At 34.5% G+C, this 25,132-nt stretch overlaps 1 protein-coding gene across 3 annotated transcripts in view; it reads left to right on the top strand.

Annotated features, from left to right (window-relative positions):
• The window catches only part of LOC106672073 (endothelin-converting enzyme 1-like), a 34,987-nt gene that overhangs the window by 2,914 nt on the left and 6,941 nt on the right, over positions 1-25,132 (top strand). Inside the window, exons 1-3 of one of the 3 annotated variants that reach the window (XM_014403200.2) lie at positions 23,388-23,831; positions 23,907-24,042; positions 24,119-24,277. In XM_014403200.2, coding sequence (XP_014258686.1) covers positions 23,919-24,042; positions 24,119-24,277 — 283 coding nt within the window. In that variant the 5' untranslated portion in view covers positions 23,388-23,831; positions 23,907-23,918. Of the gene's footprint in view, positions 1-23,387; positions 23,841-23,906; positions 24,043-24,118; positions 24,278-25,132 lie in introns of those variants that run through there. The other 2 variants (XM_024229222.1, XM_014403199.2) reach the window with 2 other exon arrangements.

Here is a 25,132-nt window from a genome sequence, read left to right as displayed (position 1 = left end):
ATATATATATATATACAGGGTGAATTGCTACTCGTGCTACAAACTTCTCCAGTAGATTCTTCACCCTAAAATGAACAAAAAAGTTCATATTGTCCATGGTCCGATTCTCAACCATTTCAGAGTAATTTCGCTTTTTATCGATTTTGAAAGATATCACGTCCTGGCGTCGGAAAATCGTGATATCTTTTAATCTAAACATTTCTCTGAAAATCTAATAGCACCGTTGAAATTCCCGTTAATTTTTCAATAAGAAGATGACGGTGGCAAAATGTTTGGGCTAATTTTTTGTGTTTTATTTCAGCCAGAACTACAAAAAGAGTGGAAAATTGTGTAAATCGGAAAGTGTATAAAGTAATCCAGAGTTTCTAATTTTAGTCTCAGAAGGCAGCAAATTTGAGGAAAACTACCTGATTTAATAACGCTTCCAACGCACTCGTCATTTTCTTATTTAGTGGTTGTGAGACCAAGATGTTGATGACAAAAAGAGAAAAAATGGTGGTTCAAGGATTGCTAATGTTTGAGAGTGACTTGCTACTCGTGCTACAAACTTCACCAGTAGATTCTTTACCCTAAAATGAACAAAAAAGTTCATATTGACCATGGTCCGATTCTCAACCATTTCAGAGTAATTTCGCTTTTTATCGATTTTGAAAGATATCACGTCCTGGCGTCGGAAAATCGTGATATCTTTTAATCTAAACATTTCTCTTAAAATCTATAAGCACCGTTGAAATCCCCGTTAATTTTTCAATAAGAAGATGAAGGTGGCAAAACGTTTGGGTCTTTCTTCCTTGACCTTCTAGCTGTTTGTAAACTTCTTAAGCATTACATACTAAATGGGCATTAAATTAAATTAAAAAATTTCAATGGAATTATGATTTTGATTCTCTCTAAAAATTAACGGGGACTATATATATATATATATAGTCATGTAGATCGTCATATTGCAAATCTAAATAAAAAACTAATAAAAGCTGCCCATATAGTTGTCCAAAAGTCGGCGTAGTAGTCGACGAAAAAACATTCCTTGTTGGAATGAGGAGTATAAACGAGCAGTGAAGAATGCTTAAGCGTATTTCTTTTCAGGCCATGTAGCTTTAATCAAGATAAATATATTATAGCCAAAAAGGTGCACAATTAGAAATAGCAAAAGGGAATCCTGGAAGAAGTTTCTGCAAAGTACCACGTCCATCACGCCAGTGTCATTTTTCTAGAACACTATACATAAAATAAAGGGTTGTGATAATATATCAACAATAACGTACATTAAAGGGAAATGCATTCCACAGATTCCAAGACTATAGCAGAATCGTTTGTCGATTCAATCATGACTATACTAACCTCTCTGAACCCCTAAACTACCCTTTAACTCACGAAAAATTTACAGCAGCCCTTAATTCAAGCAAAAATACGTCTCCTGGGCCCGACAAAATCTGTATTAGCTTCATCAAAAACATAAAGAAACTGACAAAACTGTCATTATTAAAATAATAAATAGGATATATTTAATTCCTGAAAATTGGAAAATGATAATCACTTTACTATTAAGGTAGATAAGCCACCTCACGACGTTAAAAGCTATCGCTCTATATCTTTAACTTATTCCATGTGAAAGTTAATGGAAAACACTGATAACAGATAGGCTGCATTTGTATGTGAAGAATAAAGAGCTATTACTGCTCTGGCAAAGTGGTTTCGAGAAGAACAGAGGAGCAAGAGACAGACAACCTAGTACTACTTAAATCCTCCATATGCGAATCGTTTATCAAGAAAAATACTTTGCTGGCGGATTTTTTGATATCCAAAATCCTTCTATTCTACTTGAAGGTGGCTGATGGTAGATCCCTTAAAAAGTTTCGGGATAGACGGTAATACAATTTATATGCAATTTTCTTAATGGCCGAGTTTTCAAAGAGAAATTTGGATCGTCATTCTTGATTATCTATGCTCAGGAGATTGGGGTTCCGCAGGGCAGTGTACCAAGCCCTTTTTTATTCTGTATTGCGATCAACAATGTCCTGAAATATCGAACCACCATGTGAAGGAATATTATTCGCAGACGACCTTGTAATGTACAATAGATAGAAAAATGTTAATTATCTACAAGTACAAATGCAAAACACATGAATAAGGTAAACAGATGCGAACATGGCTTTACTGTGGCCACACAAAAACGGCGGCTATGCTTTTCGCAAATTACATAAAAATTTCCGCTAATCTACCTTTTGATTGTTGTAAAAATTCGTATTTAAAGGTTTTAAATGCTGGTTAAAACGAACTTTAATTTCAAAAATTATTTCTTGGGCCTACTTTACTAGAAGGGTTTTAAATTTTTGTAACTTTTCCTGATGAAGGCTCAGGTGTTTACGTTAAAAAAAAAGACATTTCTTCCGGGCAGACTATCTATATACAGAGGGGTCCCGCATAATGGCATGATTGCACTGTACTGAGAAACAGATGCGTAAAATTTTTTTATGAATTGAAATGTTGTAGTCTCCAGCAGCTACAAAATCAGTTAAAAAACGTTTCTGAGGAGGGGGAGGAGAATCGGTTGAATTGAGGAAGTTATCCAACTCACGAACTGTTAGTGAAAGATCAATTTAGTCGCATCAACTGTGAGAAGGACCAAGCAAGATTTTTTTCTTACCCTTAAATGTATACAAGATAATACAGAAGTTGGCAGTGGAGTTTTTGTTTAAGCCACACTTAGCACCCTAATAAAATTAAAAAACATTTACGTAATATAGCTTTGTTATTAGGGAAAAATAGAAAGAAAAACCTAGCTATCTCCGCCAGATTTATAATCTGAGTATTCTTCCCTGTCCTCTGTTCTTAATGCCAAAGATATGATTTTCTATTTGGGATCAGATTGTAGCTGTACTAAGCACGCATTGCTTAAAACAGGTATACCAAGACCGGCACAAAATTATTTCGACTTTCTGAGGATTGATAGAGAGACTTGATGAAGGCTGCCGTTTTCAAAAATTGCGAAAAATCTATCTCAAATAAAGAGGCTAAAAAGAGGTTTGATAAATCGCGTCTATTATAACTTTATAAACTAAGTACTGCCACGTTTCTCGTCAGCTTCATGTCTAAGATTTTTTTAGTTTTAATGCCGGCTTTAATTCGATCCTTCGAAATTTAAAAGGAGCCCTTAACTTTCCAATACGTTTGGAACAAACTAACAACTGTTCCATCCCAGATGGGCCTGTTTAAAATAAAAACCGATTTACTAGAAAGTTTAAAAAAATATAGGCCTTATAAATTGTTAGGCTTGGTTCTTTACTTGGTATGTTTTGAAATGGATTAAATAGATTACGATTGTTAATAGCACAACAATATGAAAAAATGGACCTTATAGGATATTTATAAGATGAAAAACGGGAGAGATTTGATAATATGAAGGGTAATTTGGTATGGCTATCCTCGCCTTGTTAGTCTGTTTCATCACGCTCAGACTTTAAGAGGAAACCTCACAATTTCAGAAAATTATGCAAGTTGTATGTTTACAAAACATAGTTTTGTTCAAAACAACGCTGTTCTTTGCGAGAACTTAAGGTAAACACAATTCTGGATCAATTGAGATTATTCCTTAAAGTGGTCATGAGTGCCGGCTATAATTAAGACGGAAAACCACTCGAAGAAGATACGCATAAAAGGGTGGTTGTGTTATCATCGGGGCTAAAGTGGTTAAACTCCGTATGAGGGTGGGTGTTTACACTGAAAACACGTGTACTGGCATCTGGTCGTTAAGTATGTTATTCTTAAAACCACTTACATCAAAATAATCTTTCAATTGGAGAAACCTGTAGTAAAGTACGAAATAGCCCCACACTTAAAATCACTTTTCAAATAGTACTATTTCATATATCCCAATTTATTCTTTTAATTATTTTGTATAATTATAGTTTTGACAATGAAATTTTTTTGTAATTTGCTATACTGCCTGCGCCCTTTATAGCCTGGTATCCTCTTTTCTGTACTTACTTGCCCCGACAGTGAGTCCTACTTTATACTATTACAAAAAAAAAAAACCACTCACTTTCTTCTACGGAAAGTGCAACTGGACAATGTACAGTATGTCGAGGTTTCCTCTGCATCTTTTTCAGATGACCAATGATTCTACAATGCACCGTCAAGAAATTGGAGTTTTCCTTTGATTCCTCCTGCAGGTTCAATATTGCTAGGAGATGTTTCGATCCCTTATGTCCAACGATTCGTACACTCTTATTACTTTGGTTGCCGAAAATTATTGTGTTTCGTTGACGACTTTAAGATATTAGAGGCATTATAGCAAACTGTACTAAACGTGTTAAGCATGTCATATTCGAGATGGTTTGTAGCACAACTGTGCTGTGAGTATGTGACACACTCGACACTTCCTTGATTTGTGTGCAAGTACGCTATTCACCTATCGACAGTGAATTCTTTTGGGTCATATCAAAGTGTCAAAACCGCAGATCCATCAGTTAATGAGATAAGAAATCCTCGGTCCAATTGGAATCTATCCCAGGACACAGCCATGACAAAATTTGCAGAAACCAACAGCAGAACTACTAGGACGTGGAAGGACTAGAATGACTACTGACTGGACACTGCCAACCCTGAAGGCTTCTACCATTGCCAAGAAGAAGAAACAATCGAACATTTCCTCTGTTAGTGTGAAGTCCTATCGGGCTGAGAATCCTCATCTCTTGGAAGTGGGAAAAAGCCAATGCCTGGAGGAATACACACGGGAGCAGTTGCTATGGTGTCTGGTAAAAAGTCTTAGGGTAGACAATGTCAGAGGATTGCATAGTAAGGTCATAAATAGGCCTATTCCTAACAACCTAAAAAATTTATTCAACCCTTTTAAAAAAGTTGAAAAGTTGGTCAAAGCAGGATGAAGTTCAATTTCAAGAAACGTTTGTCAACAAGGTCAACTGTCTTATCGATCTTCTAAATAAGCTGCACGAAGTTTTCATGAACTTCACGAGAATTTATCTTAAGCTATGTACTAAACTTTACATTTGAATGGTTGAATTTGGTCAAAAACGTGAAATTTTACAAATAAGTTATTTTTGTACCAAACTATAACAATCATTTAGCCCAGTTCTTTTACTATAGCCAGCAATAAAGAAATGAGCTTCCTGTATAAACTGCCAGCTCCATCAGAAAGCACACACCTTGACCCTTTTTGTATTTTCACTATTTCTCGTTTGCGAAGAGAAAACCTATTGAAAAAAATTTAACATATTTTTGTTGGCAGGGCAAAATGCAAAGGGGCACAGTTTCTCTTCTCCGTGACAGGTTAAATGCATTTAAAATTGGACTTTATGAAGCATCTTGGATTTGATTTGAAACTGAACTGACTTGAACATAGACATCAATGTAACCTATAAAATGCTTATAGCAAAAATTTAAGTGAGATTTGGTGTAATTAAGTTACAAGCATCTCATACAAAAAAATCGTGTTGAGTGTCGTAAAAAGTGTATTGTCAAAAAAGGAAAAATGGAACTTATTGGTTTTATTTTAATTTTTTAATTTAAAAATGCAACCACTTCATTGGTAAAAGTACATAAAATTATAAGAAAATTTAAATTTGAGCAAGAAAGTTTCAATAAATGAGCATAGATGTAGGCTCTCAGGCAGCCATAAAAGCACTAAAGCGTACACATTGAACTCCCAACTTGCCTGGGAGTGACGAAATTTCCTAATGACTAAGAAAAAACATTATGATCATCTAAAGTTCCCCGATAGGAAGATGTAGAAGGAAATGAACAGGCTGACCAACTAGCCAAAAAAGGGACAGCCTTCTCACCTATGTGACCAGAACCACCAGTAGGTTCACTGGAATAAGTGCTTTAGTTGGAATTGGAAAAATGGCTGTGGAAGAAAAACTCACACATTGGACAAAAGGTATATGAGGTGAAGTTCTCACACCAAGAAAAGTGTAGGAAACATTTCACATTCTAAGGTTTGGTTATAATTTAGCTATAGCCAAGGGTTGTTCCACAATAATACATCTGCGTAGGTCGCAGTGGAGGAAAGGATTTTTAAAATGTTAAAATCAACATTTTTTTAATGCAGTAAGGTTTTGAAGATGGAATAAGTTTATTGCAAGAAGACCCCCCCCCCATTAAAAGAGGTGTTTTTTATTTTGAAAACCACTTGGTACTGAGCAATTGAAATTTAATGGAATAAAACGGCTAATTCCTTAAATGTGCCTGACCTAAAAATTTTCCCTCTGCCTCTTAAAATGAAGTAAATTGACATTTTAATATTTTCTGTCAATTTCCGCTTAAAAAGTGAATATTTTTTAAACTACCAAATTTAAAGGTCAATAAATTTTTATTATAAAACAATTATTTACACAAAGGAAATCACGTGGTCAATTATTTTATACCCCAGCCATTGATTTAATAACGCTGAATAGAAAAAAATGATATCCGAAATCCCTTCTCCTGGAACTCAGTGGTTCGTGCTTCTGTGCGTAAACGCGTCTTCATCAGGATCATCGATTTCCCTCCGGAAACTGCGTCGCACGCGTATCTAATCGATTGAGTGTTGCAACTACGCTGTGCATCCTGACCGAAAATGATCTCTCCAAATAATAACAACCGCACAACATTTATCATACATTTTATCTATATAAAGTAGAAATAAAATCAAGTTGAAGCATTGCCTTATGGTTTAAATAGATCATTCAATTGCAAAGTACATAATCCGAAAAAAGGAAAATTCCAATGATTATTTTTGGATGTAGTATTATCTACCTACAGAAGTTAATTTTTTAGTATCAAATGTAATGGTACATGTGTTATGTAATTGTCAAGATTTCGACCTCTTTATTTGCCTTTCATCAGGGCTGTATGAAACAGTGACAAAATACGGTAGTAAAGACCTAACAAACTCAGTCTTAATCCGACGGACAAAGATAGAACCCAACACTCCTTTCACCTTTTACCAAAAACCCTTTCAAAAAAGGCCGGACTGATCGAAAATCGCACAAACCCATTAATAAAAACGGCAAAGAAGCAAAACTGGATTAATAGCTAAACCAAAGCCAAGTTACAATATCCTAAAAAATTTCATCTTTTATGATTTTGGAATAACAACGCAGCAGAATATTTCAGTATTTATAACAGGACTTCATTTTGTGATAAAACTTGTGAAGTTCATTGTGTAGAATAAAGTCATTGACTTTTTTATTTAAACTAAAAACCTTAATTAATTGTAAGTATAGAATAAACTAAGCATAAAACAACCTGAAAATTGATGTTATATATTACAATCAATTCTTCATCTTTCTTCTCCCTATTTCTTTGGGCTACTAATTTTCAAAAAAAAAAAAAAAACTAATTTTGAATTCAAACCTCGAATGCCTTTTTTTCCTCTGAACTTAAGAAAGCCAGTTTCATGGATGGAATAACTCAAATGGAAAAGTGACATAGTATTATGGCAAAGGGGAACAACCCTCGGCTATGAAAATAACAAACTACACGTCGTTTGTTTCCAACACCCCTCGATTTTGAAGTAATTAATGTACCCTGTTCGGCGATACAGGGTGACTCATTGGCTCTATGGCATGAACCTGACTTTTTACATTTGTATTCAGTATTGATTTCTAATCGTTGATGTCTATTTCAATCGTGAAATTTGGACGAAAAGGAAAATCTGATTACATTTCGTCTGAACGAGTCGGATTGAGATACAGCATTACCAAAATTAAATAAATAACAATGAACTAACGCTCTGAATGCAATTATTTAATATATAAAATGTATAAACAATAAAGTAACGTGGGATACATTTACATATCTTGGTACACTTTAGTCCAGTTCCGTTTTCGCTTCAGACGACGACCGAACCATGCGTTGGGTATACCATACGTCACACTTGAGGTCGTTTTTAAGTTTGGAAGTGCTATAAGATGTCATCAAGCAGGAGGGTTAAGTGACCATGTAGCCAAGGTTATCCTACGGCAGCTACATGGCGAATGGGGTTGCTCTATTCCATTCCCTTTGGGACAATTGACGTGTTTATAGGTTTGTGTTTGATTTTCCCAACAGCATATGTGCACGCTGCACTTGGTAATATTTTAAACCTGTGGGGATAAGTGCTCATCTTCCCATGGCCAATTAGTATCTGGGACATATAAAAACACGGGATGACTAGTTCCATCTGATTTCTTTACTGATGTCCGGGAACTATTGCCTAGTATGTAATTCTTTTTCTGACTCCACTACAGGTAACGAGCGTTCTCTTAAATCTCTGTAAGCTCGAAACTGGATACTGCATATTCTTCGGGTAAGTTAAGGATGGACGTTGGTTCCTTTGCTAATGCATCGGCTCTTTCATTCTTTCAACTTCATTTCTACATGTCCATTAACCCGTTTCAGATACCTTGTATTTCAATGCTGATATCCATTTCCGAATTTCGTATCCCAGAGGAATTTTCTATAATCGACCAGGCTTTATAAGGTCTGGCTGTTAGTGAAAATGGACGCTTTATACATTTCTTCCTTATTATTTTGATGTAGCATTTATGATATTTAAGCAGAGCCAACAATTCTACTGTGTTGTTAAAACTTACTTGGCTAAGCTTAATGTTAATTTGTCCGTATGCTTGATGAATTAAGTCGGGGTCTTTTTGAATGTTGTAGACGGCCTTTTTGATCTTAGGCCTTCTTTTTAATGTTTTAAATGATGTTTGTGATTTTTCGTTAAATTGATATTTACGAGTCTTTTAGTGTTGAAAATATTATGTACATACATTTCTAAGTGCACGAGTATGTCCATTTTGTGTTTGGCTTCATATTTGCCTCGTTTGGCGGTGTTTCATGGTTGGTTCCTATTAGGTGGGTCGCGTAATTCGATTTTCCTTCTTTGACCCTATAATTATTGGATATGTCTTGTTTTTCGTCCTGTCTGTCGGATTTATTTGTCTCTGCATTCGCATGTTAGTTTTTCTGATGTTTTTCTGATTGTTAACTGGAAGTGGAACCCCACACCGTCCACCACGTTGGAACTAAAGTTCACTCCACATAAATCATCCAAACACTGAAGATTGTGAAATGCAAAAATCAGTAAGGATAGGCAGACCAAGTAAGTAACTACCAAACGTTAGGGTTGAACCAGCAGAAAACATGAGGAAATAGCGCGCTTCAAAATTTGTTCACGTTTGCAGGTTTACTTGCATGCTTCAACATTATCATCAAATCGAGCTAATTTTAATTAAGAGATGTAAACAATATATAGGAATTTTTTGCTTGCTACGTGACTGTGAGAGTGCTATCATGCAGATACAGGTAAAGTGTAGATTCCTAAAGAAGGAATCTTGGCGGAGAGGGAGTTGTAGAACCCATGTTTTGTACCTGTTTCTGCAAATCAGCATTAATAGGTTGACAATTTTGGAAATATTTTAAGTCATATGGAAGTTGTTATGCATTTAAGGCAGTATTGGAATTTATCGAAGATTTTATTATATTTTTCTTTCTGGCAACACCTAGCTATCATTTTTGTTTTCATTATTGGACTGCCACTTCATTTTATTTTAATTATAACACGGATTATCATTACTGATAGAATATGATAGTGAGCCGGAATTAGAAAACTTTTCTATGCCTTCCATGCTTCTCTTTTCTTCAGAGGGCACGGTCTGACGGCTTTCATGCATGTAGTTTATATAGGGGTTCGTTAGAGACGTCTTGTTTCGTCGATTACCGGAATAGAAGTTTCAAGCCGTGGGACTCGGACATTTTTTATCGATAAAAAATTTACTCGTTTCTAACGCGCCCACGTCTTTCACTGTATTCCAGGGCGTTACGTAACGTTCAAATCTCCTGAAGGTCCCGCGATGAAAATACCCTTTTCAAAATCAATATCTGGGATGAATTTCCCCACGAAAGATCCATTTTGTTTTTAGAAATGAATCTTGGTAAGCGTATTTTATCAAGCTTCGAGGAACTGCTCGATACCAACGTAGAAGAACGCGAGAATTTATGACCAATGCGAGAGATTAAACATCTTTCACACTTTTCCTCTGTTGTCTGACTTAATTTGCACTAAACTTAGCAATACATATCTGATTGTATAATTAATAAATGATAGCTTAAATATATCAATACTTGTTAAATTGTTCTCTTTTAGTGATATGGTACTCAATTATTTTACCTCCAGTGCTATTACCTTATATTTCTTGATGCCGAAAACTAATTTTCAAATTTCGAAATAACAAATTAATATTCTTTCGTTGCAATCTTGCTAATTTTTGTATGTATAATTTATATTAAGTCCTAAAAACACAATAATTTTTTTCTATGAGAATTTTTTTTCTAGCCTGTACATATCAAAATGCATGTTACAAATATTTTTGTCACAGAGTGTTGAAGAACTTTTGTTGAAGGATTGAATGCACTGGATATTGGAATAGTGGTGGAACCCCACAGCTCTACTGCCCATACCGATCCCAGTACAAGGTTGTGTACGGATTCCACGTCTGTCTGCTGTCTAGGCTCTAGTCTTAAGTGACTTACATGAAAGTGGGTAGTTTCTTTTTCTTGTTGTAAAATGGAAGGAAGGCTCTTGTTTTCAATGTAAATGGTTACATTTTCCTCTACTTTTTGCACCAGCTTTCGATAAGCCTTGTGGTCTTGGATGTTGGAAGTTGCTTGGATAAGGTTCGGTTTAGAAGCCTAAATTTCTGTACCATCCGTGTAGGAGGTATGATAATGTTGGGATGTATAGACAAGTCAGCAGCATAAATGTTAAATGGGATGGGTCCAAGTCTTGCCCCTTGAGGAACGGCGGCTTGTATTGGTCTATATTTGAGTACTCGATGCCCTACCGGTCTGAAGCAACAATCAGTTATTTAGAATTCCAGAATAAGGTACTAAGTAGTAGGTAGGAGGTATGCAACTGTATAGAAGATACCGTTATTATTTACTCAATTAAATCCTAAATTATTTCCATATATGTATTTATTAAAACTAAAAACTAATAATTTAATTATTTTTGTATTTTATTTAATTACAGTGTGACTAAGCACTAAATAAAATCATACTGTTCCATCAGAGTTTAATGTTCTAGGATGTGCCATCATCACAACTCTAGCTGTACTATAAATGTTTGTTTAGATATATAACTTTTTTTCATCAACGACATGGTGCAACAAAACCAATATTGCGAGGGGAGAAACAGATGCTCTGCAACATACCTAATGACGCTACGCGGTGAAAAATGGCCTATGTTTGAGCAAAAGTTCTTTTTTTTTACTTATCCTTGCCAAGGAAGATAAAGTTTTTCTAGTTTATGTGTATCAATTGTTGCAAATTGTATGGACCAAAATAATAGGTAACTAACAAAAATAGAACAAATGTAAGTGTCGATGTCTTAAACCTTTTCATTGTTGCTGTTCATGTTTGTCATAATTTCCAGTGGTTGATTAATCTAGTTGGACGAGTGTCTGTTCTGTCTGCCTCTCATAATAATACAAACGACATTGCTGAATGTGCGGATTCGTCTTGTTTGTTTATTTCTAGAACGCGATGTTGCGTTGTTCAAACACGAATCGTTTCAATTTTCAGCGATGAATTTGAACTTTGTGATTAATTTGCCATACGCCTTGTGAGGGTCGGATCGTTTTCTATCCTATCCTGGCGATTATCCCCCAGATTGGGCAGAGGGTGTAAACTCGTCTTGACTACTCTACCGTGGACGGATCCCACTCAATCGATTAAACAAGTATGTTTAGGTTGAAAATCGCCCAACGGCCCATGATAAAGCCGGCCAAAAATGCCGCCCGCTCCGTTTCGGGATATCACGTTAAAAAAAAAAGTCGACAGTAAATTTAGAATCGGGGAAGTTCATTTAACAGCTTGGAGCAATATGTTTGCTGTTTATTTAACGTAAACCACTTTGAAAGCAGCTTGATTAATCTGTTATAGTGTTTCCAAAAATAAACGGATATGGCGCAGCTGTGACCGAATTGCCGTATTGTTTCAATGGATCTTATAAGTGCAGTCCAAAAAAATAAAAATATTTTAATGAGGATGTGTTATGATGGCTGTATATTTGAACCTAATTGGAAACTTAAACCTACAGATAGCCAAACACAATACAACTTAATATTTTGGAGGCAAGTGTAAAATGCGTTGAAGATAATATATACCTAATTTGATTGGTAAGAAATAAATTGCCTTTTCCATAATAGGACACCATCAAAAAATAAAATATACCTCTTTAAGTGAGGTATTATTATTTAAACGGCTAAAAATAACAATCCCATAAAGCTTATTAGCTTTATTTTTATATTTATAATTTATAATTAAAGCTTTATGTAAGGTTAGCTAACATTGCTTAAAAGCATTATGTTTAGTAGTCTATTGACCAAATTACTTCTTTCAAGTAATTATTCTTTTTATGTAAGGTCTTGGTTGAAATGAAAAAGTTAATTTCACGAGCGGGATTCGAACCCACGACCTTCGGCTATGTGGGTCGGATCGCTACATAGCCGAAGGTCGTGGTCCGTGGGTTCGAATCCCGCTCGTGACACTAACCTTTTCATTTCAACTAAGACCTTAGATAAAAAGAATAATTAATTGAAACTGCTTAAAAGGTCGAGCAATAACCCATACTATATCATGTTATGCCTGTTTGGGCAATAACTCCATTCTACAGTCGGAATGATGTAACGATATGATTTACGAACGTGAGAAAACGGATTGCGAATAGCAAGTTGATAGGAAGCAGATTGTAACAGTAGTCGTTTTGTTTTCTCGTGCCGTTACGGGTCAATTTGGAGTTCACCCCGGCTCACCACAAGGAGAGATTAGTGGATACAACGTGGGATCCCAAGAACTTTAAAGAGAAATTAACTTTGGACCCCTTTGACGATAGTGCACAACGATGTGTTGATGACCTTGCGGTTCTCCTCGTGAAAATGGAAAACTCCAGCTTCTTCCGTTGTAGGTTAGTTAAATCTACTCACACCCATTGGTAAACTTTCACAAAACGCAATTTCATATTAAAACTTTAGTCTTGCATTTTTTCAGCTGTATATTTCTTGGTGTATTTAGCGAAAATGTCGCCAAGACCTGTCAAAATTGCGCGGTCTTGTTTTTTATTTTTTGGGCGTCCTGAACGCACAACCACAGCATAGGAAGACTATAAAATTGAATGACCGGATGATGGAACTTAAGCGAACGACTTACAGATATAAATTGAGAAAAGAGGATTGTAATGCGATCATTGGCCGCTTGCAATTGCGGTCACAAAAAAATCCGCGATCCTCAATGAAATAATAGACCAATTTTGCTTTTAGTCATTTTATCGTTTATTTGAATGGTAATCTTCGTAGATTTGTTATGTATGTAAATTTTATTGATACACTGAATTGTGAATTTTCAAGCCATTACTGTCAAATTTTGTTCTCTTTTACAGATAGTGTAATATAATAGTAATTTGTGTTAATATGTTTGACTATTTTTTACAAGGTATCACTACTTTTTCGGGACTCTGTAATACGAAAACAAAACTTAATCACTCGCGTGTTCGGTGCAAAAATTACCTAAAGGTTCCTAAAAAATTACATAAATCTGGTAAACATTCGTTCAGAATTTTTAATCCAATATTTCCTATTTATCTTTTTCAGTTCCATTCTGTTATTAATTATTTTTGAACACGAGATTCAAAAATTATTAATTACAGATTTTTTTTAAATTATCATGATTTTTAAACGGTAAATAATTATTCCCCAAACAATACACCTTATAAAATTTGATGAATTAAAATAGATTTATAATATAAAAGTCTAGTAAATTTTGATTGTTAATTATGTTTATTTAATTTTTGTTGTTTCGACTTTATTCTCTCCCCTCACTCTCTCTCCTCTCTTTCTCTCTCTCCTCTCTCTCTCCTCTCTCCTCCTCCTTTTCTCCTCCTCTCTCTCTCTCTCTCTCTCCCCCTCCTCCTCCTCTCTCTCACTCACTCACTCGCACACTCTCTCTCCTCCTCCTTTTCTCCCTCTCTCTCTCTCTCTCTCTCTCTCTCTCTCTCTCTCTCTCTCTCCCTCCCTCACTCACTCACTCACTCACTCGCTCACTCGCACTCTCTCTCACACACTCTCTCTCTCACACACTCTCTCTCTCACACACTCACTCATTCACTCATTCGCACTCTCTCTCACACACACTCTCTCTCTCTCTCTCTTCCTTACATCTTTCTCTGTCTGTCTGTCTGTTTTTATGTTTTCTCTCTCTCTCTGGGTTTTTAAGACATGATTACTTTTATAGTATTATTTGTTGCGAGTACTTACTTAGTACCTTTTTTGGAGGGGGGCGTATAATTGATAGTTTAAAATGTTATTTCAAGATAAATTCTATAAGTAAAAGTACTCATTCTCAATGGTACTTGAATGGAAAAAAGGATCTCTTGAAATCTGAGTTAAACAGATTAGATTAAGGAACGGATTCACTTCACCTTGAAGTGAAGGCATAAAGTTCAAATATCTAGCTGTTTGGCGTCGAAAGGTTGTTTGTTTAGATAAATGTTTGAACTTCAAAAAACAGCTCAAACATCCTGAGTCCGTCGTATAAGATATTTTCTCAACGTGGGCCATTTTTTATTTAAAAATGTAAATTCAATGTAACAATAAACAAATCCAAACTGTCGTATTGTAAACGTGTTCTGATTTAGAATTATAGCAAAAGTTATTTGCGAGTTAATGATTTTAATTAAAATTGGCAGTTCAATTAATGTAGGCAACCGTTTGTGAAAACGCCATATGTTTTCCGTTGGCATTTCCTGTGGGATTACCTGCATAACGTCATAACGGACTATCGGAATATTCTGCCTAAACTGTTCGGAAAATAATTAAGAACGATTCGATTCCACGTGTAATTCTATGGCATCATTTTTCCTTCAATGGAGCCAATTCAATACCAGAAATTAAATATATGCGTGTGTATGAATTTCATTTCAGGTAATTTTTGATTTACACTATTTGTTGAAATAGCTGTATTCAGTTGGTTCCAGGGCATTGATTCACTTTTTTTGCAATATCTGCTTTAAACATAAGAAGCATTTTATCTTAAAATTTACATTAAGTATAAAATAGTTTAGAGAAAAAATAGTTATGTACATGAATTCAATAAATAAATAAGTCAGTATGAATATTAAAGTACATGCTATTCCACATTATTTATCATAGCAGTTGGTTAAACAAGGTAAATTAACAAGGTAAAAAGGTACAGTGGCATACATACATTGCCTTTTAACATATCTTCATTACCTAATCAATTTATGCTTAAGTTTTTGCTATATATCTGCTCGTATTTACGCTAGTTTTAGTCTTCCCTATTAATAAATAGATTTTTTTATATGTTCAAATAGGCTATTTATGCATGATTTATAAACATTGACAATTGCTCTATAGATGTGGGTTGGTAATTCTAAGCTATGTATGTTTACGGTTACAGGTATGTATTGTGACATGAAAATTCTCCAATAATTCTTCGTTCATTTTGGACTAGCTGGAGCTTTAGCAATTTCGATTTAGGCAGGGATTTTTCCCGCACATTGACGATTGTAAAAGACTCCTTAAAAGATGGTCCACGCTTTTGAGTATTTATTTTCAATGTAGTAATTAAAATTAGGTTTGAACCCAAGTAGTTAGCAATCTTAGTCCGTGGTATTAGTACTTGTGTATGATGAAAAACCTGAATTTACCAAATTTTATATTACAAATCTATGAACAATTTATTATATGCGGATTCTTATGTTGATTTTGTTTTAATATTTGTTTTAATAATTTTTTTTTGTTAATAAAAAATCAGTACAATTTTTTACTTTAATCAACAACAATTCATTGAAATTCTATGATTAACAAGTGTAAAGAATTCGTCAATAAACACTACATGGAAAAACAGAGATGCAGGCCTGTACTGATTTACCTCCAACCCTTAATCTTTTAAATGGTAGAGTTTTTATTGTATAAATTGACATTTAGAAAGAAGTTGAGCAATTAGAGATAAGCAAGGTTTTGGGATTGTCCGAAATAGAGGGTAAATATTTGATTAGATTTTTTTTTTTTTTCAAAGTTGTTCATTATTATGGTTCTTATTTTTAAAAAAATAAAAGAATGGTATTATTGACATAGAGGCGTTAAAAACTAATAGAGCGGTCGTATAGTTCGCCTAGCCTACCTGAGGAGGACCTAAGAATCTGTAGAAGGACGTATTTTCCGGCGCCAAAACCTTCTCTATTTTAATTTTGATCCTTCTGTACATACTAAAACTGGAAGAAAAGAATTAAAAATATGATATACCTAACCTATATAAAGCGTGATTGATTAAACAAAATATTGTGAGATTTCTAGAAATTATAAATGATGGGGTGAGTGTGGAGTTCAATCCTTTTTAAAAAAGATGGTTCCTACTCCCATTAAATGTGAGTAGGAACCATCTTTTTTAAAAAGGACTGTGAGATTTCTTCTTGAGGTGATGGACTTAGCCGTTTCAGATCTTATCTGATTTTTCTATCCTAGCTGTTTTGGTTGCGACAAACCAAGAACCATGACTTTTGTTCTTTGTTCATCTCAGAACGATTATTGTTGGTTAGTAAAAAGGATTCCTCATGGCTTTATGAACCTGCGCATTAGCCAGAGTACGATTCCGATAATTGTGTTATCATATATAGTTTGGGAGGAGAAGGGTGGCGGAAAAAAGGACCAGGGGCGACGGTGGGAATCGAACCCACGATAGCGAGGTGTACAAGCCGAGAGTCTATCACGCTGAACGCTCACTGACGGCTACTGCTCCCCATCCTCAGTTTTAATAAATGTATTAGTTATGCATGGGTAGTTTGTGAGATTTCTGGAAACTCAAAAATAAAAATAAAGTTTAACTAATTAAGGTTTTTAGTTGAGATAAAAAAGTCAGTGTCAAGAGCGGGATTCGAATCCACGACCGATAATAATTGAATTCGATAATAAATTGCATGATATTAATTGGTCAAGCGGACCACGAAAAATAGTGAATATAATGTTTAACCTATCAATGAAGATGATAAGAAGAAGAAACGCGTCAGATCAAAACATCGAGTATAGGCAGACCGAAAACAATCGAAAACTGCCATGCTGCAGAAAAGTCTTGATGAATTTTTCATTATGTTCTAGTCTTTTGTACTGTTGAAATTTGGTTTTCAAAAAATAAATGGCAGAGTTAGGAGCCAAATAGGGATCTGACTCTCCGTAATAAGTATTCACCAAGGCAGTCAGGTAGGCGAGCGAAGATCTAAACGGTCCAGAAAGTGAAAGCTCGGTTCGGCAAGACAAGATCCGAGAATTCCCGAAGAAACCGTTAGCCCCAGACTTGGTATGTTGCACTTCGACCGGTCCGGCCCAGACGGGCCATGTGCCCAATGCCCGAGTCTTTTCACATAAAGCAGCACATAATAAAAAAGGCGCTACCGAGGTCGAAATTGTCTCGACCATTGTTCTCAGATCATTAAGTAAACTAGTGCTTCTGGTGGAAGCGCAGGAATCACGTTTCGGATAGCTTCTACATGGACAAGGTCAAAAGCTCGTCGACCCCAGCAGACCGACGAAGTAAATGCGACCCATGAAAACAAGAAAAAGTGTTTGTCATTTACAATTATACATACTCACATTAAAAAATCACACACACAAGACAATCTGTATGATGATCTATATTGGAATTCGTCTTACCACTGATTGAACAGACGATTGAAACAAACTTGTCCCTATAAAAAATTTGTGCCGATGGAATATAAGTCTTCATACAACTTTTTAAATTGTAAAGTGAAATTAGTTCTAACAATACGTATAATTCAAACTCAATAAGATTGAGATTACAGTAAATTACGAGCAACTAGATCTTAGGAAAGGTCCATTTTAGAACTGTGCGTAAATACCCGACAGTAAGTGTTTATAAAGTAGCAGTAGAATTGTGATATTTTAAACACGATTAGATAGCAGTAAGTCTTTTATCTGTGAATTGAAACGAGCAGAATAGTCAGCCTTAGTTACAGACTCATCTTAACAAACTTCCAACTTTTGTGGAACTTAATTTTTTTAACTTTATTTAATTTATTTATTTATTTTTAATTAGATCAATCGCTTTTATTAATGTCAGAGTGTGAATAAGAAAATAATTGTGGTTTAGTGTTCTATGGCCAAGATCTAGTGTAAGAAAACTGAAAATTATAGATCGAATAATGGATCTGAAACCTTCTTAAAGAAAAGTTGAAACCTTGTGCCGAAGAAATAGGTTAGATTAATATTATATTATACGTATAATATATTAGTATATATATTAAACGGCATTAATCCAATTTACAAAAATATTAAAATATACAAATATAACTATATAAAAAGCACAACTAAGAAAACAAAGGAAAAAATTAACTTGTGTGTTAAACAATAAGTAAAATAAGGAAATGGCTAAAAAGAATGATTCATATAAATGTACATAAAAAGGTCGCATTCCCCATTGTTATTTTAAATTTAAAATTTTATTATTATATTTATATTATTTTTAATCGTGTTTTTATTATATTATTTTATTTTTTAAATTAATTAAGATCAAATTTTATGGCAAGAAAGTTGAAAAATGTATTAAAAATAAACGTCTGATTTTCAAAAGCCTAATGGACAAATGTCCAAAATTGGTTCAAATATTACATAAATAGTGTCTGTCATGGACAAAAGGCTCTTCTTAATTCAAATTTCTTGATTAATAACTCCTCAGCAGGTCACCTTAATAAATTGGAAAAATTCTGTATGCTTTGATACACTAGTTAATATAAAATATTCTTCTAAGAGGAGGAGAGAGGCAGAGAGAGCATTCTATAAATCGAAATGCAGCAATAATTCCAACTTTTCTCTGGTAATGTTTCTATAAATTTTCACGTGTGGTTTATTTCCTTGCAGCTTAAAGTTTCATCGAATTTTCTCTAGTTTGTTAGTTCGGCGATCAGTGTTTTGTCAATGTGATGTTGTTTGTATATTGTAAATTGTTTAGACATTAAGACATCAATTTAGACATGATATTAAAATTGTTTAGACAAAGGACGTCATGCCACATTGAAACAAAATCCACTTATACATAACAATGGTCAATTTTACAGTTGATCTATTTCCACTTTTTCATTATTTTTATAATTTTTATGTACAACTTAGAACCTTTAGAATTGCATGCCAACTCTTATTTATTTATTTTTTTTATTTTCTCTTGTTCGAATTAATTTTGTTATTGTCCCTTGGGTTTCGAATTATCAAGTCGACTATAATTTTGAAAATGATAAACTTTGTTTAGTTATTTATTTATTTGTCCTTATTTATTTGTCCTTCTTAATTCGAGCATGGTGAACGTGCTGGTCAATGCAAGATGGTTACACTTAAAGACCGGATTTTCGTGCAGTAAAAACATCGAAAGTGCAAAAAAAATTGCAATAAATGTAAAAATTCCTGTTCAACGTAGTAATAAAAACATTTATATATCGAAGTTAATTCTATAAATATTTAAAGTGGTTGGAAATGATAATTGTACTCACAAACTGATGAAATGTACAAATAGATAACGACAAAAGTTCGGAGTCTGTAAACTGGGGCGAAGGTGGCCGCAACGGTTAAGTTTTTGTCACGGTGAAGGTCTTGGGTTCGAATCCAGCGGCCCTTTGTAAAAGAGCAAACATGCTATAAACAAGTTATGGTACAATCTACTTTAAATAGTAAAAACTTTAATAACAATAAAGTTCAACAAATTAAGTCATTGTAATCCACCACCAAATCTGAACATTTTTCTGCCAGGTTACACCCGTCATCTTCACTTGTTCGTGGGCATTGTTTGTATGAACATATTTTTACAGCACGCATTATACAACAAAAAACAATTCTGCCATCGGTCTTCGGTTACGTGTAGCCCCGTAGCTACCGCTTGAACTTAAGGGATTACGAACTGAACAGACTTTTTTTGAACGTGAATACTTTGCTCGCAAGCCGAAGAAAGGCTGAGAAACGCACATGAGAAAGTGGGAATGACGCAAGTGTTTAGCATTTACCCTCAATTTGTTTACTCATTCTGTTAACCCATTGAAATGATATATTTACATGTTTTTTTGCATAAGAAAATTTTAAAAAATTGGAAATTTTGTGCAATAAAGCCAAAACCTATGAAAATAAAAGGTGTGTCAAAAGAACGTCATTTTCACGATTCGAATTTCCTTCCGGTTTCGTTTCATCTCAGTTTAAATATCAAACAAAAGCACTGAGCCCTATGTGAGCTTAGCAGAAAAGCACTTGTTCAGCAGAAGCATCCGTCTCAGTAACTACCTCTACAATTACAAAGCGATTAAGGTAATGAATATCGCCCATCTACGGAGCTGTGTCAACTTATAAATTAGACTTTTTTAAGGCAAGCGAAGGCAGTTCCAAAACAGTTTAGAAGTAGGCCCCATTCTTGGTTCCATCCTTTATACATAATTAATACTGCTGACCTACCGATATACCCCATAATACCATCTACACCACCTACACGGACCATACTACAATTTTGACCTCTAATTCCTATCCAAGTCACCTTCAACGACCAAGAACACCTTCGAAAACGTGCAAAACGTGAAGGGCAAGATTGAATGAAGAAAAGTGTACGTTCAAATTGGTACAAGAAAAAAATACCGATTTCCATTCAACTTAAATACTTAGGACTATATTTATAAAGCAGACGTGGAATCCACACACAAGACTTAAGAGGCAACAATTTAACAGAAGACTTATAGGACCGAAATCCGTCTTGACCGACAACACTAAACAAACGTTGTACAAGAATTAATTGTGACCACTTTGGACTTACGGAGAAGAACTGTGGGGTTTCGCCAAGCTATCCAATATCCAGTGTATCCATACCATATCCAATCCTTCCAATCAAAACTCCTCAGACAAATCGTCAAAGCTACTTACTACATCACTAACCTCACTACCCGCAACCACTTCAACATTCCATTTGTCAATTTGTCAACGAATTGATCAGTTCTCGATTCCAAGTTTCACACAACTAATCGATCCATCCTAGCCCTGCTCATTCATTGCTCAAGCTCTCATTCCACATTACTATTCTGGGAACGGGCCGGAGACATCCTTGTCCTTAATCCGTCACACTGAGTGCCAACATTGTTTGGTTGGCTGGTTTCTCATGGCATGTGTCTTCCGAGTGCAGCGCTGGCCTTAGTGTTAGTGCTGTGACTGTGTGAAAAAACGTATTCTGATCACATGAATTTGTACTAGTATGAAGTATAAGTAGTAGTACTAAAGATTCATGATTGAAGGCATCCATCTTAATGCGTATCATTGTTATTTAGAGGCGTTTTTAGCTGATGATACTTATAGCTCATTGCCAGCAATGCCAGTGTGTGCCACAACCCAGTGATGTGTACAGTCATCATTGGCAAATTTGTGTACAATTCTCGAATAGAAGCCGATGATTATCTACATTGTGAACGCCACTAAGCGTTACTCTGCTATTATTTTTATTAATGATTATGGCCTTTTTCCTCATTGAGACCCTTAAAAAACAGCCAAAGCTTCAGCCTGATTGTTGGAGAAACGATCGCCTTCGTGCAAAGCTTCTGATTCTCACAACATAATACTGCAGCTCCACCTGCCTTGCCATTATAGCTATCGTTTGTATTAACTTCGTTTGCATAGAATTAGAAAAAACTATTTAGTTTTTATATGTGGACTCTGTTTAAAATCAAGGGTTTAATCATTTTTGATAAATTTACCGTTTATTAATGATTCGTGATACCCCTACAGAAAAAAATGAAGTAATAATAGATACACCATTACTCGTATGAAAAAGATTTATCCTGAATTAAAATTTAACTTTTGGGAATAAGTGTCGATCAATATTAGTTCATCCACTCGCAGAACAACAAATATCACATCGACCAAATGTAACATAGAAATATTTATAAAACATGTAAAGCAAAACGCCTGTACCATTTTTTAAATAAATGTATAATGGTATTTATTATGTATACAAACTTTATTTATACGAAAAGTTTGTCATACAATTTGGAAACAAAACAATGAGCAGACGATGGATACGAGACGTTTATTTTTTCTTGGTTAATTCTCGTAAACATTTCAATGATTTCACTTGTAAAAACTATCTTTGCTGAGTCATTTTATATAAATTTCACTGTGTTAAATGTCGAATAAGCGTTTTCTTTGCTTTCTCATGGCTTTTCGACTCCCTTTGCGATGAACCGTGAATCGCTAACATTTTAAGTATATTTATTGAAAATATTACAATTATTGTCTTTTTCGTATAATGTTGTTAAAAATGATATTGTAAACAATACTGAACGGTCAGAATGTTTCTAAAATGGAATTTTAATTTATTCGAAATTTCTTCAACATAACGTTCTCATCTGCTTTAAAAGAAATTATTCAGCTGCTAATAAAAATGACGAGCTGGGCGTTTTAGAAAAACCAAAATCACCATCACCAGCACTATTGAAACTGCTTCACCCAATGTGATCACTGTTTAGTTTATTAAACGAATCTTTAATACTAAAAAAATTACGTGTCATCTTGACCGATTTACTAGTCAAATTTAGATTCTGGATTTCCTACAATCGGAAGTCCTTGTCCGCGGTCGGCAAGGGGTCGGGAACTGCTAAGCCCCTCTATGACGAACCCCATTCAGATGTAGCATCTGCTCCCGAGGGCTTTACGCGACGGCTTACTTTCATAGAGGCGATTGAGTCCACGTGGGGCTTCACCCACACCATGACCTACTTAACGAGTACAAAAATTAGCTTGATCGAAAGGTTAACTGCTGCTGAAGGCAATATTGCTAATTGTTTTTAAGAAATACGTTTAAAAAAAATTCCGGCTATTTATTTCATTTCTGGACAATAAACTTTCTCGAACTGGACTATAAATTTAAGCTTTCTTCATTTCTCAACATTTGGTTTTAATTTTAGTATTTGTCCCGTTTTTCTAGAAGACTTTATAATTATTATACACTTAATTTTATCTCAGCCCATTTTGCAATAATCACTGTTATTGTTTGAAACTTTTTTTTTCAATGTAATTGTTGAATATAGTCTGCATTATTTATTCAAAACTTCCAGAAATTATTTGTTAAGGAAAAGAAAAAAATAATTTGATGCATGGACCGGAAAACTTAATCAATACTAATAATACCAAATTTTCTTATGGCTAAATGTACAAATGTACAAGGCCAAAAAAATTCTTGCTCTCTATTGTTATTATATTTTTAAGATTGATTTAAAACAACATTTATCTCCATGGCCATAGTCATCCAGAAATTTTTCTAAATCAGACATTAAATACATACATATATACTAAGGTAGATCTAGTTTTAATTAAAAGAAAATGATTGATGTTCATAACCAGAAATAATATTAATCAGACTGGGCCAGTCTTTTATATTAAGATAGTCAACACCGCTGGAACGTGCAACCCTAGTCATTTTTGTCATCTTAGGCAACTCACAATAAAATGGTGTTAATCATCTACTTGATTGCTTCTCAACTGGGGGAATTGGTTTCCTACAAAGCTTTGCTTACCTGATGACATTTTTCATCAGATTAATAAATGTTTTCACTTCAATTCAATGATAGGAAATTTGATTTTTGGAAAGTTTGTTTTGAAGGCAATGGGCAGCCAGAAGTGTTCGAAACATTTCTAGACTTCTTGTCTGGAATACAACTAAATTTAACTTGGAAGGATTGAAATCTACATTTAAAATATACTTCCCGGATCCACGTTTTCAAGATAAGCCCACGCACATAGATTAAAGTAGAAATAGTAAAATATTCCTATTCATCCTTCCAACTATTCTTAAGTTATCATATCAAAAACATTTTTTTCCAGATTATTTCTAAAATGAATGACTCCATAAATCCTTGTGAAGATATGAGGGACTACGCATGTGGCCACTGGCTAAGTACACATACGGTACCTCGGGATGAAAGTGTTTGGAATGTTAAGCAACTGATGAAGCACAAACGTAAGTAAAAAAACAAAAATCTTGTAGATTAAAAAAATTAGTTTTATTAATTAAAAAAAAACTATTTCTGTTCCAGACAAGGAATCACTGAGGAATCTCATCAACACGATGCCTTTCCCCAGAGATGTAGAAACTCTTGAATGGCGCGTGTTAAACATGTATGATTCCTGTATTTCCCTTGGAACCGTGGAAACCGAAGGAAAACGTCCTTTAATCAAGTTAATCAGCAAATTAGGTACATATTATGTCTGCCATAGTGATCGCTAAAATTCAAGAACTTTCCCATCAACAACCCACCTCTGATAATTCCACTTCTGGCCATGCCATTAGACGAAATTGGGTTACCTTCGAAAATTCCCTTCAATTCGTTAGTACCAATAATCAAATTTTATCTCAGATTCTCAGCGTTTACTAGCTATAATTTTGTTGACCTAAATCCATTTTGAGAAAGACTAAACAAAATTACTTGTGAACTTCACAAGTTTGTTTTAATAAATTCAACTCAAAATTGCAGTTTCTCCGAAATATAAAACAAAGGAATAGATTTTTGAGTTGGAAATTGGCAACAACGCTACAAAATTAACCTAAAATTTTCATTTATTAATTCTAATAAATCAACTTTACAATTTATATCTACAATTTACTTGCTACAATTCAACTCATTGAGGTTTATGTTTGATTTATAAAATAGTAATAATAATAAAAGAAACGAGAGGAGCAGTAATAATGTTTGTACATTGTGAGATGCATGAATCTACTTCACAGCACAGAAAGGACGACAAATGATTCTTGAAATTTTGGAAATATGCAAACAAAACATGGGTCACAAAGACCCATTGGAAATTTGGAGGGATTCTCTGGCAATAATCGACTTACTTTTTCCTTCATTCTCCACTTTGCGAATCAAAAGCTTTACTTTGGTCGTTACTGATCATTTTGCTATGCCTATCCCTACTGTGATGGCCTGTCAGATGCATTTAGGCATTTTGCCATCTCATGGCCAAATTTCAGGTGTGTCAGCAAGTGCTGATATATAAAAAAATATTATCATTTAACCTTTTCACTGATTGAAATAATTTTTAGTTTTTGT

Source organism: Cimex lectularius, unplaced genomic scaffold (genome assembly GCF_000648675.2).
Source record: "Cimex lectularius strain Harlan isolate CLEC.00 unplaced genomic scaffold, Clec_2.1 scaffold368, whole genome shotgun sequence".
Taxonomy (NCBI): domain Eukaryota; kingdom Metazoa; phylum Arthropoda; class Insecta; order Hemiptera; family Cimicidae; genus Cimex; species Cimex lectularius.
Note: the sequence above shows the minus strand (reverse complement) of the source record. Positions and strands in the feature narration are given on the sequence as shown.